Source organism: Lutzomyia longipalpis, chromosome 3, assembly GCF_024334085.1.
Source record: "Lutzomyia longipalpis isolate SR_M1_2022 chromosome 3, ASM2433408v1".
Classification (NCBI taxonomy): Eukaryota; Metazoa; Arthropoda; class Insecta; order Diptera; family Psychodidae; genus Lutzomyia; species Lutzomyia longipalpis.
Window position 1 is genome coordinate 9,467,344 of NC_074709.1, and position 19,055 is coordinate 9,486,398.

Sequence of the window (19,055 nt, forward strand, 5' to 3'; positions counted from 1 at the left end):
CCAAAAAACTCTTGAAATCTTTGAATTTTGTACTGAAATTTCAAAATTTCGAACGAATTTTAAGGGTGTCTTGGTCGCTGAATAAGGCCCAATATTTGGTTTTCCGCCTCAAAACAGCACAAATTGAAATAATAAGATTTAAAAAAAATCATTGAAGCCTAAAAGAGGACCAAATTCAAACCGGAAAATACTAAATTAATGCTAAAAATTCGTAAATTGAACCCAAAAAAAGACTAAATCCAAACCAAAAAAAGTTCTAAATACGTTTTTGGATTTTTTTGGTTTTTAGCAAGAGATGTTGATGTGAAGTCAAATATTCAGATCTTCGGAAATATTCAGATGATTCGCCGAAATAACCAAAATATCCACCAGATAAACACCCCTTGTATTTTCTGTACAGGAATACAGCAAATCTGCACTACAAATTGAATTTTATATTTTTCAAGACGAAGATCAAATACTTAAACACCTATGAATGGATTTAAGCCTATTCATCCTCAAGTTGGATAATATCCTTAATTTTGTTGTCATTGAAGAGATGCCAGTAGCCTCTGATAAAGTCCTTCCCCACATTAGTTTCACATCCCTGATCGTTAACAATGCACGCCGGTTTCACCCCAGCTTTGACTTTTGTATCGTAGACTTTCAGTTCAATTGAGTTATCTCGAGCCCACATGTGAATACTTTCCAAGCAATCACATTGGAAGGGGTTATTTTCGATATTTAAAAGTTGGAGACTATTCAATTTCTATAAAGAGATGAAAGAGATCAAAAACTTTAATACCTGTTTAGAGTACTTGGTAGACTTCAATGAAACTTACACTGTTATTTTTGGAAATCTTCACAGAGACATTTTGCCATCCTGGTATTGGGAAGAAGGCCATGTTATTGCCATTTAGTAGAAGCCAAACTAGGGGCACTTGATCAAACCCATTTGGTGGAAGTTCAAAGATGAAATTATTACTGAGATCAAGAATATGCAGCATAGCCATGCTTTCAAATGCTCCTGGAGCAATGGATGCAATCTCATTGCTACCAAGATACAAGTTAATAACTTTGGACAACTTAGCAAAGTCAGTTCGATCGATGTGCCTAATATTGTTGTATGTAAGATCAATTGAAATTAGATTGAGATCTCCTTGACGAGAATTAAAGAATCCAACTGAACGAAGGAGATTGCTTCGTAGACTTAGGCTTTCCATAGTTGGAGAAGTGTCGTAGATGAAATAGGGCATAATTAGGTGAATGTTGCAGAAGTTGCAGACTAACTCAGTGAGCTGCCCAAAAGAACGAGATGGATGTTTGCTGAAAGAAGTTGGCGAAGTTATTTCAAAGAATTTGTTGAAGCTCATATGCAAAGAAGAATGATTGACAAAGTTCACTGCAATATTGTCCATAAACTTCAGGAGATTGTTGTTCAGATCAACGTGAACTAGATGGCTATTTGGTAGGGAAACTGTGTCGAGAATATTTTGAGCCAGATACAAATACTGCAGCTTTGGCATGTTGGCAAACATATCAGTATTAACAGTTGTTAGATGATTCCCAGCAAGATTGAGATGTTTAAGATTAGGTAAGTTCAGATGATCCTTCATAAAATTACTGATGCAGTTGTGGGATAAATCTAAATTTGTTAGTGTCTGACTTTCAATTTCAAATCTCCAAATATCATTCCCTTCGAGTTTTAAGTGCAATATCCTTGGCAGAAATTGTGTCTTGAGGTAGAAGGAAGTTAAACTGTTGTTCTTTAAGTTTATAGTCTGTAGTTGTGGTAGAACAACTGAATTAAGATTGATCTCCAAGATGCGATTATTCTCCAAGAAGATCTTCCTCACTTCTACCTTCTCAGACGAACGAAAAGCCTTCATATCGATCTGCGTGAGGACATTGTGACTCAAATCAATTACTTTGAGCTCATCCAATCCTTTGAAGCAATCCCCGTCTATGCTTGCAACAGCGATGCCCGACAGATTAAAATACTTAACAGCAGTGAACTTTGCGAACATCCCAGCATTGCATGAAAATGCCGTCCGATTAGCTTTTGGTAGAGTTATTTGAATAAAATTCTTCTTTTCTGGATTCGGATAGTCATTGAGATCACTAAATGAATTACAAATCACACTAATTTCATGTTTTTCTCTGCAAGAATTGCCACAACACTGTTCAATAAGAAATATCATTGAGAAGTAGAAAAGAAACTTTGGGAGCAACATTATGTTCCTTTAAACAATAACAAGCAACTGGAGATGATCTTCTCAGTGGAATTTATTCAAGCTGTATGAGAAATGTGTAACCCCGAAGATTTTTTTTGCATTACTGATAAGATAATTTTTTTAGGAAATTTTATAGACACTTCGCTAAGATCTGTGGTTCTCAATATTGTTTATTTGTTTATTCTACGACTTTCGGAGAAAAGAAAATACTTTTTTTTTCAGAAAAGAAGTCTTTTTTAAAGATCATAAGAGTGGGGAATAAAGAATTTCTTAGCCATCGGTCAAGCAGCTAAGAAGAAGAAATGAAATAAGTAGTAACAAATCCCAGAAAATTGCTTTTTTTTGTTTTTTAAATCTTAATGTTGTAGGTAGAACCTTTGCTATCTACACATAGTATTACAAAGAAGGGCGAAAGTGCCAAAATCGTTTCGGCCCTTCCTCATTTGAGGGGAAGGTAGATGGCGCATGAGGTCTTTTTAAGGAAATTTGGGGGTAAGCGAAATGCAAGGAGGACCTTCCTCCCATTCACAAGATCATTTGCTTTCGAGCGCTCATGGTGATCACTTGAAGGGTCGCATGAGCTGAGCGTTTTTTCTATATGGACTTTTTTCTGTATGAACTTTTTTTTGTACCTACGGTGAGTGGGTTGCAGAAGAGGTGCACAAAAAAGGGCTGAAGGAAGAAAAATGTACACGGAGTTGAGTTCAGATCTTGCAACATTTTTGGTCGTACATGAGTGGGAATGAACAGAAATACATTTTCTTTCCCTTTTGCACAATGAGATCTTCCAAAGTCTTGAAGAACACAAATTTTGTCTTTTCGAGCAAAATTCTGCCTCCAACACGCTAGCTCATTCGAGACGAGCTGATATTGTTACTAATGAATTTAAAATTTGCAATAGAAAACTTTTATTTACTTTTTTTTTATTTTTTAGAAGTTTTTTCAATCTCTTTTTAAGACAACTTTGAATCAAAAATTTACTTTTAAAGGTTAGTAAAATAAAAGAAAAAAAACTTAAATTAAAAAAATTGAGTTGATTGAAATATAATAATTAATCAATATTTGGCTAGACCAGAGTAATATAAATTCTATTTGTCGGTTTAACGAACAAAGTAAACACAATCTTTTATACTTTTCAGCGATGTTTCGGCATATTTTTTGTCGCATCTTTAGGATTTATAAGTGTGAAATCGTATGGATTATCGGACAGAAAAATTTATATAATAAATAAATTAGAAAAATTGGGGCTCACGATCTGACGTCTGGGGCTGGGGCAAATTAAGGCAAGATATTGTCCTCAATAGGTCAATCTAATACGATATTTTCTGTCTTACAATTTTTTAAGGCCATTCGAGGGAATATGAGTTTTTTGAGCATTTCCTATCTTTCCACTTTTGCTCTTCGTGAAAGTCGATGGATAAATATAGTCACCGGTGGGGTAAATTAGGTTGATGATATTTTCCGATATTTGAAATGATTTTTCACCTAAGATATTAATTACAGTCTCAAATCTAACCTCTCATCTGTTAATCCGTTACAAATCCGTGGTGTTCTAAGTTCTAACCACTAAAATAGAGAATTATACAAATTTATTATCCATGACATTTTTCGAATGGAAGGCTAGAAAATACCTATCTATCTATTAATAAAGAAAGGTCTGTTTTTTGGTAATCTTCGTGTCTGTACAGCTATAGAAATCTACACCGTTTGACCGATCACGATGAAATTTGGTGCAGAGGCTCCTTATAACAGGCGATTTCGAGTGGCCGTACTTATTCCCCTTTAAACTCCATTCAAGTACATAGCCTAATTTTTAGATAAAGATTTGAATCTCTATTCGTTAATATATTCCGCCACAATAAATTTTTATCTAAAATTTGCAACTAATCCCCGCGAAGCGAGGCGAGGTAAATTGGAGCGAAGCAAGCAACTCGATACTGTTTACATTAGCGACTAAATTCGTCCCAATTGACATGTTCAGGTTAAAATAATTATACTGAGAAATCCCTTTAAGTTAGTAAAAACCACTCATCCGTTTCGTATTCTGCACTACGCAGTTAATGAAGAAATATAAAGATTTAAAAAGCGCTAAAAGAAAAATATTTAAGAATATTTTTTTCTTAACACGCGAAAAGTATTTTTGGAAGCCTCAAAAAAATTCTTTTTTTATTCTTAAAATATTAATCTGACTATCTTTCCAACATATGATGTACTCGATGTACTACTTCAAACACAATTATAAATCCTAAATTCCAAGTAGCACTATGCTGAAACATCGCTGAAAATTATAAAAAGTTTTGTTCACTTTGTTTTTTAAATGCCTTAACCCTCCGTACTGTGACCAAAACACTTACGTGCATTACAATGGGGTAGGTGACTGACCTCATAGAATTTTTTGCAAAAAAAGCAAAATCTTTCAGTCAAATGAGCTTTAATAGACTCCTTGGTACTCCCTAATAAGTCTTTTATCCATTTTGAACACAAAAATAAATTTTTCAATGGATTTTTTGATGATTTTTTTCAATAATTTTTTGAGGTTAGAATCTTCTAGAAAGAGACAAATAGTGACAAAGTGAAGAGAAAATGGAATTTTGACTGTTACAACAATTTTTGAATTCCCTCTTTTTATATTTTTTCCTTATAACTTTTATTCTGGTGGTCGGATTGACCTGAAATTTTTACACAATCTTCTAAGATAACCAAAAAACTTATTTCTCAAAGCTTGGTTCTATATCTCTAAGAACTAAGGCGTAATAATTCGAAATATAGCTCTAGGGTTGGTCACCTACCCCTCATAGTATACGGAGGGTTAAACCCGCAAATAGAATTTTTCTATTATTCTGGTCTAGCCAAATATTGATTAATTATTATATTTTAATCAATTCAATTTCATTTTTTGAATTTAATTTTTTAAAATTAGATACCTATATATTTTTTTAATTTACCTAATATTTTCACGGAGTTTTCAAAATTATTATTTTACTAACCTTTAAAAGTAAATTTTTGATTCAAAGTTGTCTTAAAAAGAGATTGAAAAAACTTCTAAAAAATAAAAAAAAAAGTAAATAAAAGTTTTCTATTGCAAATTTTAAATTCATTAGTAACAATATCAGCTCGTCTCGAATGAGCTAGCGTGTTGGAGGCAGAATTTTGCTCGAAAAGACAAAATTTGTGTTCTTCAAGACTTTGGAAGATCTCATTGTGCAAAAGGGAAAGAAAATGTATTTCTGTTCATTCCCACTCATGTACGACCAAAAATGTTGCAAGATCTGAACTCAACTCCGTGTACATTTTTCTTCCTTCAGCCCTTTTTTGTGCACCTCTTCTGCAACCCACTCACCGTAGGTACAAAAAAAAAGTTCATACAGAAAAAAATCCATATAGAAAAAAGTTCATATAGAAAAAAGTTCATATAGAAAAAACGCTCAGCTCATGCGACCCTTCAAGTGATCACCATGAGCGCTCGAAAGCAAATGATCTTGTGAATGGGAGGAAGGTCCTCCTTGCATTTCACTTACCCCCGAATTTGCACCAGTCCGCGCGCCATCTACGTTCCCCTCAAAAGAGGAAGGTACGGAACTCTTGGATTTTTTCATTCCTTCAGAGATTGTATTACTATATTAAATTGTTATACAATGGTAGAACTTTTAAAAATAAATAAAACTTTTAAATTTTCTATTAAGTAATTTTTTGTCAGTTAAATTTAAGTCTAGGTGTTCCCCTTTATACCAAAAGTCCTGCAAAATGTGTCAACTTATTTGCATTTTACATCTTCTGGGTTTTATCCTCTACTTGGCAACAATTTAATACCAATTTAAGCAAATAAAAACATCCTCCCTGTCGACAGGACATGGGAGGTTTTCTCTTTTAAGTAAACCTTCTATGTAAAAAAAAACCCGTAGGTCACACAGGGGCCACATAAATCAATCAATGAGAAAATATTATAATTTTTCCTCTGTGAATGAAATACTGCGAGCCACTCCCTTTTATTTTAAAAGGGCTACATGTTCCCTCTGGGGGATGAGAATGTATAATGCATAATATAAAATGGTAATTGAAATTCATCAAAATGGAAATCATTTGGGGAAAAGTCGTTTTTGTTACAATATAATCGCAATTCTGTGTTTCCTTGTCACTCATCCTGCAATTTTGCCAACCTCTTTTTCGGCATCTGGGCGTGCATTTCGTTATCACTTTGCTTGCACAGCAATGCTTTGGGGTAGGTATATACATAGGTAGATATAGGGGAATATGCTGTGGCAGTTGTAGCGAGGAAGTGTGACTTTGCCACCAGCTCATGGTGAGAGATTGAAATTTAAAGGGCGGCAATTCAACTTAACATAATATAGCACAATCAAATGGGTGGGTGGTAAAGGAGCGAGGGGGTGTTTTATCATGGAAATTCACGTAAAAGAATTTCCACATGTATTGTCATGGGTACACCCCGGAGGATCCTTTTTTGTGCACAAAAAAAAGGAAGGGAAATTGTCATAGAAACAAGTTGGGAAAATGTTCTGGGAGGAAGGAGGGTTTCCTCCTCAAGAGGAGAGTGTCTCTTTACCTCTGCTGGAGGAGACTCTGCCGGAAGGATGCGTACAGGGGGAATTTAATCTCGGCGGAATTCTATGAACAATGAAATTTTGATTAAGCACCGGCAAAAATGCTGTTTGGATACGGAAATGTATGTTTTTACAGAAGGAACCTCACCCGCCACCCCCCACCCACTCAGACGCTTATTTTGGGGGCTATACACATTTGTGTGTTTGAATGGGAATTGCGGGAGTCCCCGTAGCGCTATCAGCCATTCAGTCACTCCATCCATATATACCCATGAGCCGGGAGCATACAAAGGATCTAAGTGGAAATGGTGACAAAATCAATGTGCTGTGTCTGCTCCTGACACATTGCTGTCGCTTTTGGAGACAAGGGTGGTGGTGTGGTACATTGTGTGGGGGATGGGGGGATCATGTAATTTCCGGCCGCTTGAAGAACTTTTGCCGCCATTCTCATCCAAATATGCTGCCACAATATCAATTTCGATTTCATCTTCATGGGTATCCTCGGGGCGCCCACAACTGTAGGCCTAGGTTAGTAATTAGGCGGGGTGTGCTTATTTATATATTCCAAACGGGAATACCACATACAACACCCCCATAGAACACACCATAATTCTCGCAATTTAGCGGCGGTAATTAATGTGATGCGCGCGACATAAAAGGGATTCTGTGGGGATGCTCACATTTCGTCTGCGATTCATCAAAATTATTAATTAAATATGATAAATTATTTTTATAACCTTCAATGGGAGCATAAAGGGGTTCATGTTTTACAAATAATAGAATAATGTTAAGACTTTAATGGTTCTCCCGTGTAGTCTCTAAGTCACGTAATTTACTTTAAAAAAAAAATGGGGGAGTACAAGTACAGAAAAGTTATTTTTCCCCCTTTTCCCAGAAATTAAATTTCAATTATAGTTTCTTAGCAATAATATTCAATTTTTGATTAAAGGAAGAAATTCGCAATTTGCACTAACATTTATGCAAAACTGTAGAAACTCTGATTTGAGGAAACAATTTGGTGAAAAATAATTGTTCAGGAAAAAATCTCAAGCATATAAGAACATCTATTAGCATTGCTTCTTGAGAATTCGGTAAATTACCAGAGTAATGATTAAAATTTCAAGTTCAATTTCTTGCAATAAGAATGAAGGAGTGGTTCCGAAATAGAAGAAAAAAAGGCGCAACTTTCAATTTGGCTTTTATCTCTCTCTAAGAAACGTGAAAACCTTTCAGTCATGTAGTCTTATCTTATAACTAACTATTCAACCCCGAATTTGTTACCCTGGCTTATACAACCTGAGAAGGAGCTTTTCCTTGGTTTTGCTCTGGAGGTTGGTCGTCAACGCTAAGACGCCCGGGCGCATGAAGATAAGACAAGTGTAACTGAGATGAATAAAGTTTAAATGAAATGAAAATGAAATGAAACTCCTGAAGGCTTTAGCGCTTTAAAAGAAACGTGAAAACCGGGAAAATCTTACGGGAGTTTATCACGGATGCATTATTTTTCTTAAAGGATTAAGCCACGTAAAGTTTTCCTCACTTTTTCGCTGCGAGAGTTTATCACGAGAGAATTTCACTTTTAGAGAATACAGCCCCGGGAGAGAAATCTACATCCCAAAGGGCTCCGAACCGAAAAAGGCTCTTACATTTTTACATCCTGTCGTTCTAGGTATGTCAGAGCGAGGAAAAGACAAGGATTCTCTTTGAATTGTTTTTGTGTCATCATTGGCATCTCATTGATTAAAACGTATACCTGCCATTCTAGGTAGGTACGTTGAATAGAGAGATAAAGGCTGTAAGAACTCTAAGAGATTCTGTGTTGTCATCAAGGGTAACATTCTAATCATTTTACATACCTGCCTTTACAGGTGAATTATAGGTACACAATAATAAAAAATCTCCAAAAGACTTACAAACAATCTTCTTAATATATAAAGCTGAAAAGTTTGTCTGTTTGTGGCACATGAACTCCTCCTAAACCGCTGGGCCGATCTTGATGAAATTTGGTATGGGGGTAGAGGGGGTCAAGACGAGTTGCAAGCTCTATATGGGATTCCGCCCCCTCCCCCCTTTATAGCGCCCCCACAGAAAAATTGATTTTTTCCCATTTTCTACCTGCTGAAGGGTCAGATAACGGGATTTTTTTATTTTAAAATTTTTTTCTGGGTACCGTATTATTCATCCCCCCTATTAATATACGCCCTCCTTTTATAGCTTAAAATGGAGTTTGCTCACACGTGATTGGGGGCTCGGGTTGACTAGTAAAGTAATCTTTTTGCTTTTTATTATCTATTTTTGAGAATAAGAATCATAAAAATACATTGAATACTTGAGCTTCAGAAGACTCATTGGAGAAGCAATTAAATTCTCACTCAATTGTAAAAGTATAAAATTCATAAAAACGAGCATAAAAGCTCATTTTTGTTATCTCACGTTGTGACATTAAAATGTCCTGCAAAATGGATTCCTTAACGCACCATAAATTCCATAATATACACAACAAGTAAAGTATATCAAACACTTTTCCACCTATGCACTTAATTTGATGAAAATGTTTTATGGGCATCAAAAACGCATATAAAAGTCGCTTGCTGTAAAGTGTCAGAGGCTAATAAAAAGCATCATCCAATAAATAGCTCGTAGCTATATAATGTGCCAGGATGGAGAGAAGACGATGCCTGAAATAGGGGAGAAGAGAAAAAGAAGATACGGAAGTTGGCAATTTGATGGTGAAACAGGAAATTGCCTCCTCATGCAAAGTTGCTGGAAAAAACAAATAAAAATATTGGAATACACACTCCCCTTGAAATTGTCGAAAATTAGTATCTATCTCTCTTGAGCCCAGGCAGCGAGGATGTGGGGGTGGTGTGTGAGGCGAGAAATTCACGCAGAAAGGGGATGTTTTTGGGACAGTTGCTGAGGAAACGAGGAGTTTGGCAATTGTAAATATGCAGCTTCCCCCTTTTTGGAATCATGTCGCTATACTATATGTACTATATATGTATGTTTAGTAGAGGAAAACTCGAGCCAACTTGTGAGGAGTATTGTTGGAATTTCCCAGAGCAGTTATGAAGTCTCTTAAACCACCCCCGTACACAAAATCAATTCTACATCACCCCTTCCCCCCCAAGTTCTCTTTAGTAGACGGTATATTACTAATAAATTTACTTTTAATACACACTCCGGTTCTCTCTCTATATGTACATGTTCTCTCTAACTACTTATATTCGTCCTATATCCGCCCTATCCCCATCACCCCTATCACACACCCACCCACCCACAAAACCATTCATGTCTTCACACAGCCTCTCGCTCTTTTGGTATTGTGATGAAATTTTAATGAATACAAATAAATCCTGTCTACAAATGCGGAGGGTTAAGTGAAAGATTTCCAATTTGGCTAAATACACACCGGAAAGCAATGTGAGACACGACTTTGGCGCAATTGGTGGGGAAAATGTGACGCCATGCCATTTATTTTCCCGCCTTAGATCACGGCAGCAGGAAGGAAGACTCACTACATATAACATCCTCTCGGAAGTATCTTGTATGTAATTATTTCACTCTATAATTTCTTTGAGATTGTTATTATGCGCATACCGATAGAATTTATGCGTAGAAATTGTACCTACATACAATACGTTTAACCGGTTTAACCGAAACATTTTAAGCTAAAACCTTTCCTTAAATCTTACTTATATTTTCGGAGAAGAAAGTTGTAAGCAAGGGGGGGTTTATCTGGACAAAATTATTCGATTCTTCGAAAATATTCGGATTATTCACCAAGGAAATTCAAATATTACATAAGTCTAAGCCTAAATATGCTAAAACTGATGAATTCTAATTTAAAGCCAAAAAGTAGTAATTTCAATTATAAAAAGACTAAATTGAAGCCGAAAAATATTTAGTTTTCAGTCTTAAACTTTAAGATTAATTAAAGTCTTAAAAATGAATAAATTCCAACAGAAAAGTAGTAAATTGAACCCTAAAAAAAGACTAAACAAAACCAAAAAGTCCTAAATACGTTTTTAGATTTTTTTACGGTTTTGAGTTGTTCGGTTTTTAGCAAAAGATCCTCGGAAATATTCAGATGATTCGATTAAAAAACCAAAATATTCGCAAAATAAATTCCCCTTGGTTGTTAGAATAATCTCTTTTTTTTCGCATGTATTTTAGAGGGATTGATAAACTAATTTTTCCTGTAAATTACTTGAAAATCGGTTAGGCCGTTTAGTCAATAAGCCATTCTAAAGTGTAGCACCCGACTCACTATTCAGCGAATATTAACCTAGCTCATAGAGTGAGTAGTACCCTTAGATTGGCGGTAACTGTAACGGCTGCCCTTCCCTCGGCAACGGCTTCTGCCTCTAGGTTACAAACCCTCAAATAGGCGAGAGAGAATATGAGAATCCACAAGAGAATGTAGGAGAGCACTGAGAGAGTAATTAGATGAGAGAATAGCAAAGAGTGCTCATGAGTGGTAGAGAGAGTTAGTCGGAGTTCAGCCTTGTGCGGATATGGCTGCAAGCTCAAAGTGTTCTGTTAGATAAACGTGAAACGAGGGTGGAGGTTACTGGGGGAGTTGACCACAGCCCCCTATTCAGGGCGCCACAAAAGTTATTTCTTTAATTCAACTGGAGAATGGCTTAACCGATTTTAATCAAATAAGACTCAAATCAAAGCTGCAAAGAAGCCTAACAACTGTAATTATTTTTTTCTAACATCTCTATTAAAATTTCATTTTATTGTATGTATAATATTAAAAACCAGCTGGGACAATTTTTTCTATATTTTTTCTAGGTATTGTTTCTTTACATCAGGTGTAAAAAAAATCAATCTTTAAGTATTATACAGGATTTTAGCGTACTAATGTGGCACTATTCATATTCAAATATTATTCACTTTAAAAAGGAAATAAAATGTACCTTTGATTTCCTTATAACGGACATTATTTTGAAAAATATTCAATCCCCAAAATGTAGGCAATAATAGAATCGTCCGTTGAATCACCAATTCTTGCTTGCATAGACAACAAATAAGAGAAGCGTGCCGAAGCAACGAAGACTTTGATAAAAATTTTAATTTTGTGAATTTTCTTATCAACAATGAATTCTAAATATTTACTTCGTGTTAATCAAGTAATTTATTTTGACCTATACTTAAAATTATTTGCTAAATTGTTAATCATTCCAGCTAGATGCTGTACAACTTGATGACGGGATTAGGAAAATCTTTGCGGATAGTTTGTCTAAAATTTTGGATATTTCCCCGAAAATCTTCACTAAATTCCATCCGGAATTGGATCTCCTGCTCCGCACACTCCTATGGCGATTTTCGGTTTACAAAGAAAAAGCTTCTTTTGGCCAACAAATGCTCTTCCTGCGCTACAATGACGAGCAACTGAGGAGCTGGAAGCTCATTCTCCATTTCCTCTTTGCCGTTGCACCCAAATACCTGAGAGATAGGATTGTGTACAAGTACACAAATAGCGAAATGCTCCAAAAATCCTTGTCCGTCACACAAACAACCCTCAATGTTCTCTACCTCCTGAATATGATGCACTTCCTGAAGACTGGCCGAAGTCCCACCCTTGTGGACTTTTTACTGGGATTGGAATATGCGGATGCAGCTGGGAAACATCAACGGACTATTGGATACTTCCACATGACCCGTGAACTTCTCTGGGCGGGATTTATCGAATTCATTGGCAATATTTTACCTTTTATCAACTACCACAAGCTAAAGAGACGCCTTCAGGGAGTTTTTGGCGAAAAAACAACGATAAATCGTGAGAAAATGAAGCTTTCAGACAAAACTCTCTGTGTCTTCTGCAATGAACGTCCAACACTTCCGCAGGAAATCACTTCATGTTGTCACATTTACTGCTACTACTGCCTACGGGGAAATCTCGATGCTGATCCGGACTTTAAATGTACCCTGTGTGGTTCAAATGGGATGCAATTTGACAAAGTCAGCGGATTCGTGCGCTAATTCCGGGATTTAGGGTTGTAATTTTTGTGATAAATTGTTGAAATATTAAAGATTTTTATCAGAGAATGCTAACGTAATTAATTCCCCTTTTCCTCTCCAGCTCATTTTGGACATAAAATCATCAATAAAGTATTTTCTACAGTCTCTATTTATGTGAGAAATTCTCTCGATTGGCGTACAAATTTGTATAATAATAGAAAACTCAAGTATTTTATTGTATATCGTTCAAAAAGAAAAATGAAAGTTCTGCTTGAATTTTAAGTGATTATTAAGGCATAGAGAGAATGGTTATTAATATCCTTGGGCACTATGTTGACCATGACGTACAATTTGTTGATTAAGATGATATTTTGTGTGGTTTCTTTTCATTTACCTCCTTGGGATGCCAGTTGAACGTGGAAGTGCAGAAGTTCCGCCTGAACGGAAATTCGACGGAAGACGCAATCCCGTTGGCCGAGGCACTTTTGATATGACGCTTCCGGGACGTTTTGCAATGTCTGGCTGCAGGGAATTGTACGTCTGATGTGAATCAAACGTTGCATCTTGATTCTGAGGCACTTCCGACACATTAGAGCTGGCACTCGAAGATAGACTCTGCAAAAAAAACGGAAAGAAAATTAATTTTTTTCTCGAAAATCCTGAAAGCCTTTCACACAATCCTCTCATACTTGTGGTGAGTATCTCCCGGATTCTGTATCTGAATCATTTCGTCTCACAGAGTAGCTGTAGTATCCGGAAGACGGTCTAATGAGTCCTAATTTTTTCGTATTGTTCCTCATGGTCGCTGTGCCAATACTGCTAGGAGGGTTGTTTCCCATAAATGCTTTCGTGTCGATTTTCTGCAAAAATCATTAAAGAAAACCCCCGTTAATTCTCAACCCTTCAATGCCCATCTTCACTCTCTAATAATACTTTGTCTCTCTATGCCCGCGTCCGGAGAAAAAGGAAAACTTTTACGCTTAAACTAAACAAAAAATTAAAAAATAAACTTTTATGCTAAATCAGCTCGTAATGTGCGACTATTCTCGAGAAATTGATCATTTCCATCCTTCTTAATTTTCCTCTTGAAATCAATGCATGTCTCGTAGTGAGCATTCAGTGCTTCCGGCTTCACCAAATGCAACGCATTGTAGTCGCACGCCACAAGATGCACATCCGGATGGCTTCTCTTGCATTTCAGCAAATGCTGAGGCATTCTCAGCGGTGAAATAAGGTGAGTCCTGTTGTATGGGCAAAGTACGAGCTCCTCATCCATTTTCCACTCTTAATCAATCAATAATTTGCACACAAAAACAATAAAAACTTTTGGGGAAAATCGCAAAAAATATTTTCTTTGGTTTGACGTATATTTTTGAGGTTATAAGTTATTCGGATGTCCCACAAAGAGCACCAGGAACATTCAACGTCCCATATTGTACTCATAATCTGCCTACATAATTTGGTATCCTTTGAACTTTAACGAACTTTTTTTCTTTTAATTTTCCAAAAATGGGATTTTCTTGTTTTTTTCCCCAAATTTTAGGGCATAAAACACATTTTTGGGGGTCCTGGGGCACCTACGGTTGCTCCTGCGGCCCTAGAGAGCCCCTCTGTGCGGAATTTGGGGCTCGCAGAAATTTTGACGGTTGAAATTAAAAATTCGAAATTTTTGACGGTTTGGATTTTTGTGACTTTTGGAATTTTTGATGCCAAAAATTCAAAATTTCTTTCCTGGTTACAAAAAACACAATTTCCCCGGAAAATTCGGTGAAAAACGTGAGAAAATAGCGAAAAACTGAAAGGGTGAGGGAGACGGATAGCGGTGAAATGCATCCATTTCATTTTCTCTTCAACAAAATGTACCAAAAAGGGCGCTAAATTCAAAAAGTAGTCAAAAAAGAATGAAATTTGTATGGGGGCGCTACGAAGGGGGGCTTTGAGGGGGAAATGAATGGCGTTGGAGGCAGTCTCCTGATACAAGGATCCTCTGTGCCAAATTTTATCGCGATCGGACCAACGGTGTAAGAATTCTTTCTTTCTTATACAGAATCAACGCTAGACGTCTCTTCCGATTTTTATATGTAAACTTTTATGTTTGGAATTTAAACTTTAAATTTTGTGGAAGAATTTCCGGAAATAAAAGAATAAATAAAAATGAAATTTTATGTTACTTACAGGACGTTCGACATCCGGTGCTCTGGAACTGGGTCGTGCCAGCGATTGATTGGATTTACCAAATTTCGAGGAAGGCGCTAAGGATAACTTCTGAAAATACAGAGAAAAAAATTTAGAAATTGATTAATAAAAAAAAATTGTTTTAGTTTTCCTGAAACAAAACAGTGATGGTCAAGAAAATGCAACCAAAATCCACCATAATGGCTCTGAACAGACGGAGGGGAATCTTGATTGACGTCTTCGCGAGGAGCATTTTTTGACACTTGGGGGAGGATTTTTCGCGCCAACATAACCTCAAAACCAATTTTTTTATGGAAAAAAAAATTAGAAATATAGGAAAAATACATTGCAGTGCGCCGGAAGGTTTCCCTCATGCTCTTAATGCATTTTCCAAGCGAAAATTTGCACAATTTTAATTTTTTTGTCAGAAAATGTGAATTGAGGTTATGTTAGATGGAGAATTTCCCCGGGCAAATATACTACGCCAAGTGTCAAAAATCCTCCAAGTGTAAAAAAATGCTCCAAGTTTCAACCCTCCTCCTAGAGTCAAAAAATACTCGAGCATTTATTTACACTTGGAGGAGTATTTTTTTTGACATTTAGTGGATTTTTTGACACTTGGAGTATTTTTGCCGGGAAAATCCTCCACCTAACATAACCTCAATGCACATGTCGTGACAAAAAAAAACAGAATTGTGCTAATTTTCGCCTAAAAAATGCATTAGGAGCATGAGGGAAGCCCCCGGGGGCACTGCAATGCATTTTTCCCATATTTCTCACTTTTTTTGCACAAAAAAATTTGCTTTGAGGTTATGTTGGCGCCCAGTAGAGCAGTGGCAAAGCAGACGGTCCCAGTGTCCGTTTGCTCTGTCCCTGGGAGGGTCGGCGGGTTCGAGGCTCGGTGGTGTTCGATTGGCTGTAATGCAGATATGAAAAAAGATCTCATTCGGTCAGGAAGGCCCCCACTCGTTCCCACCAGTGCAATATTACAACGAGAGGCAACTCTTGAACTGATATTGACTGCTCTGCACCGTTGCGTGATAAAAACTTATGAATGAGGAATATTCCTAACACAAAGTCACAATGCAACAAAAATGCCTCTCTGAGGTTGACGTCAGGTCGGCAGCCGGTCATTAAAAAATCAAAGCCAAAAATTTTGTGTGTGAGAAGCCAACCCCAGTAATGGGACAAATGGCTATGTGTGTTGTTGTTGTTGTTGTTTGTTATGTTGGCGCAAAAAATCCTCTCCCAAGTGTCAAAAAATGCTCTTCGCGAAAACGTCAACAAAAATTCACCTCCGTCTGTTCAATCTTATAAAAAATCATGTGTGGCAAAAAATGGGGGCGGGATTATTTGACAAACTCATAGAGCTTTTAACAAAATAAAAAAAATCTTCAATCTATTCTTTCCCATCGCGATTAACTCAGATTTTATCACAAACCAATTGCGAATTGAATCATAAAACAGCTTTTTTTTTGTCCCCGAAGGTGCGTCATTGGCGAAATTATCGCTTTTACTCCACTCCACCGCCCACCAAATGGCCTGTTTTTTGCTCTTTGAATATGCAAAAGAATAATAAAAATAAATTGACAGTGTTTACTTACACTATTCGATTGAGTCTTGTGCAGTGCTTCTGCGCTTGATTTAAAATCACATTGATAGGGATGATTCAGCTTTTCCATCGATGCGAGAGATCTCTGTCCGGACAGGAGGTTGTGGATTGACTTTGATTTGGTACCCATGGGACTCTTGAGGGGTTGTTGTGAGATGTTGCGCATTTGGGGCTCCTCCGAGTCCAGCAAATCATCTGCTGAGTTAAATTTCTGCTGTGAAATCGGCTTTGCTAGGGCACTCTTGAAGTAGCGCGGCCGTGGAAGATTCCGCGTGGGGGCGGGCTTCTTGAACGTCTGATTGCGCTCAAGTTCCACATGCCGTGGTTGCTCTTCTGGTTCCACTGCGGGTTCAGGTGGTTCAATGACCACCGTTGTATCACCAGCATCGGGAAGTCGAGGACTATTCTGGTCGAGAGGTCGTATAATGCGAATGGTCTTGAAACGATCCCTATTCCCCTTTGTTGGGGTTCTCTCGGACTCTGCGCCCACATCGGGTTGCTTCTGTTCCTCGGGGACGCTTTCAGTGTCCTGCGTGTGATTGAGGGAATTACTAACGTCATCGTAAATGCGACTTCGACGACTCAAAAGTCTTCGACTCTTCCCCATCGACTCAGACAGTTTATTGCTGTCCACGAAGCGACCATCCTCGAGCTTTGCCACCTCCTCCTGCTGCTGCTTCTCCAAATTCACAAGTGAATGCCGTTTCTTGATACTATCCAAACTCTGGCGCATCTTCTCATTGCTCTGCTGAATATCAAGTGTGGCGAATCTATTGAGAACATCATCAAACTCCCTGTCATTGCTATCCACATCCTGCATCAGTGTCTTCTCGTACTCTTCAAAATTCTTCAAGGATTGTCGCTCATCCTCCCGCAGCAAGTTAATGGGAATGGGAAGACGACGTAGCTCAACAACCTCATCGTCCGGACTTGTGTCAAATCGAGGTTTCTCGATCATTTTGTCGGGCGTAAAGGCTTGATTTGTTGCTTCCTGCAGGAATTTCTCAAAGTTCCCCTCTTTACTCACATTCATGACACTTTGGTCACATTTTATTGGTGAAAGATTAATCCTCCGATGTGTTTCCTTCTTTGAGAATTTCAGCGGAGTCGATTGGTAGCACCCTGTGGAAAAGAAGAATGGGATGTTTAAGCGAAACAATGGATCACTTTTTATGACCATCACTGTGTTGGAATTTTGTACTCACATTCTGAGGAATCCGGAGTCTTCTTATCGACCTTCTCCGGCTGGTCAGTCTTGAGGGGTTCACTGCCATTCTTCAGCTCAATGTACGTCTGATTGATATGATTCTCCCCCAAAAAAGTCGCCCCCATTGATGTTTCCTTTTCCGGAAGGATCCCAAAGGTGGTGTTGCGTTTGGGAGTGTCACATTTGAAGGTTGTTTGAACGACGTCCTTTTCGTGACTCCTCACTGGGGAAATTTCAATTGTGGTGTTCCCCATGAGGTTGTACGTCTCATTTCCCGTCGGAGTGGGGCCACAGATTTCATTGGAGATGTTAAACGTGGTGTCCTTGGTCACGAAGGTGCCTTCAAAGTTGGGATTTAGCCTCATTGTGACATCAATGAGGGGATTGCTGTCTGATGATTCAGCCGACACAACGTGATCGTCCGTACGTGAAATGCTGGCATCCTTGGACAATGACTGATCCTCACACGATGTGAGTGTCTCCAGGAAGTGTCGGTCCTTAATCGCATCCTCAAGGCTGTAGCCGTTAAAGTTGATATTTGTGGAATCCTCCATGTTTTCCATGAAGAAGCTGACATTGTTGAAATCCCCACTATTTATCAAGCTATTCAGCATCTCTTCATTCATTGAGTCCACGGAGGAGCAAAAGGAGCTCGGTGGGGATGTTTCGCCAATCAAACTCCTCCGCATACTGGTCACGAGTCCTCCCACCTGGAGATTAACTCCCGAATGATGTGCCCCTTCATGATCATTCTCAAGCATTCCACGTTTCTTGGGGCGTGTGAATGTTCTCGTATCCACGAGTTTGGTCCCTAAATTCAGCAGCAAACAGAATCATCATTAACCCTTCCTGAACACCCCCCCAACAAACAGCCCTCCTTCCACTTTTTCCCTACCTTTTGTCCCCTGAGTCATTTCACTTTGTTTCCATTGCTGCAAAATACTCGTTATGGATTCATCCATCTTCTGGTCAGCCGAGAGGTTGCTGTGGAGAGGTACACAAGAGAAGCGTGAGAACATCTCCCACCCATTTGCCAGCAGAGCATCTCACAGACAGACGAGATGTCTGGCAATAATATAGGTAACTTCCGTTGCATTTCCTCATCCGCGAATACTCACCAAAATGAATCATCCTTGAGGATCTCATCGAGATCCAGAATATCCATGATTCCTGCCACACCTTTCAATCACATTTACATGGAAATTCGTCAGGAAAACTCCACAATTCCGCTTAGAACCAGAGAAAAATTTGGCAGACCACACAAAACGTCAAACTACCTTTCAAGAACACTCGCACCGTGGCGCTTGCTACGTTTAGCA

The 19,055-nt window shown here is 37.9% G+C and overlaps 3 protein-coding genes across 4 annotated transcripts; 1 reads left to right on the top strand and 2 right to left on the bottom strand.

Moving 5' to 3' along the window:
• Nucleotides 1–362: 362 nt before the first annotated feature.
• On the bottom strand, nucleotides 363–2,273 carry LOC129791872 (leucine-rich repeat-containing protein egg-6-like). The gene is made up of 2 exons (XM_055830475.1): nucleotides 822–2,273; nucleotides 363–748 (listed from the first exon to the last, which is right to left on the bottom strand). The coding sequence occupies exons 1-2, from the start codon at nucleotides 2,211–2,213 to the stop codon at nucleotides 488–490; spliced, it is 1,653 nt and encodes a 550-aa protein (XP_055686450.1). The 5' UTR covers nucleotides 2,214–2,273; the 3' UTR covers nucleotides 363–487.
• A 9,525-nt stretch (nucleotides 2,274–11,798) lies between these two features.
• Nucleotides 11,799–12,829, top strand: LOC129791953 (peroxisome biogenesis factor 2). The gene is made up of 2 exons (XM_055830635.1): nucleotides 11,799–11,910; nucleotides 11,966–12,829. Exons 1-2 carry the CDS (start codon nucleotides 11,878–11,880, stop codon nucleotides 12,761–12,763), a joined length of 831 nt encoding a protein of 276 aa, XP_055686610.1. The 5' UTR covers nucleotides 11,799–11,877; the 3' UTR covers nucleotides 12,764–12,829.
• Nucleotides 12,830–12,893: 64 nt separating this feature from the next.
• LOC129791818 (uncharacterized) lies at nucleotides 12,894–19,046 on the bottom strand. Of its 2 annotated transcripts, none has more exons than XM_055830359.1 (7): nucleotides 18,855–19,046; nucleotides 18,632–18,720; nucleotides 17,735–18,547; nucleotides 16,522–17,651; nucleotides 14,918–15,004; nucleotides 13,432–13,602; nucleotides 12,894–13,357 (listed from the first exon to the last, which is right to left on the bottom strand). In XM_055830359.1, the coding sequence occupies exons 1-7, from the start codon at nucleotides 18,899–18,901 to the stop codon at nucleotides 13,133–13,135; spliced, it is 2,562 nt and encodes an 853-aa protein (XP_055686334.1). In that variant the 5' UTR covers nucleotides 18,902–19,046; the 3' UTR covers nucleotides 12,894–13,132. The 2 variants fall into 2 exon arrangements, with proteins under 2 accessions (XP_055686334.1, XP_055686333.1); XM_055830358.1 differs by having other exon boundaries at nucleotides 14,918–15,007; nucleotides 18,855–19,030.
• Between the last annotated feature and the right edge of the window lie 9 nt (nucleotides 19,047–19,055).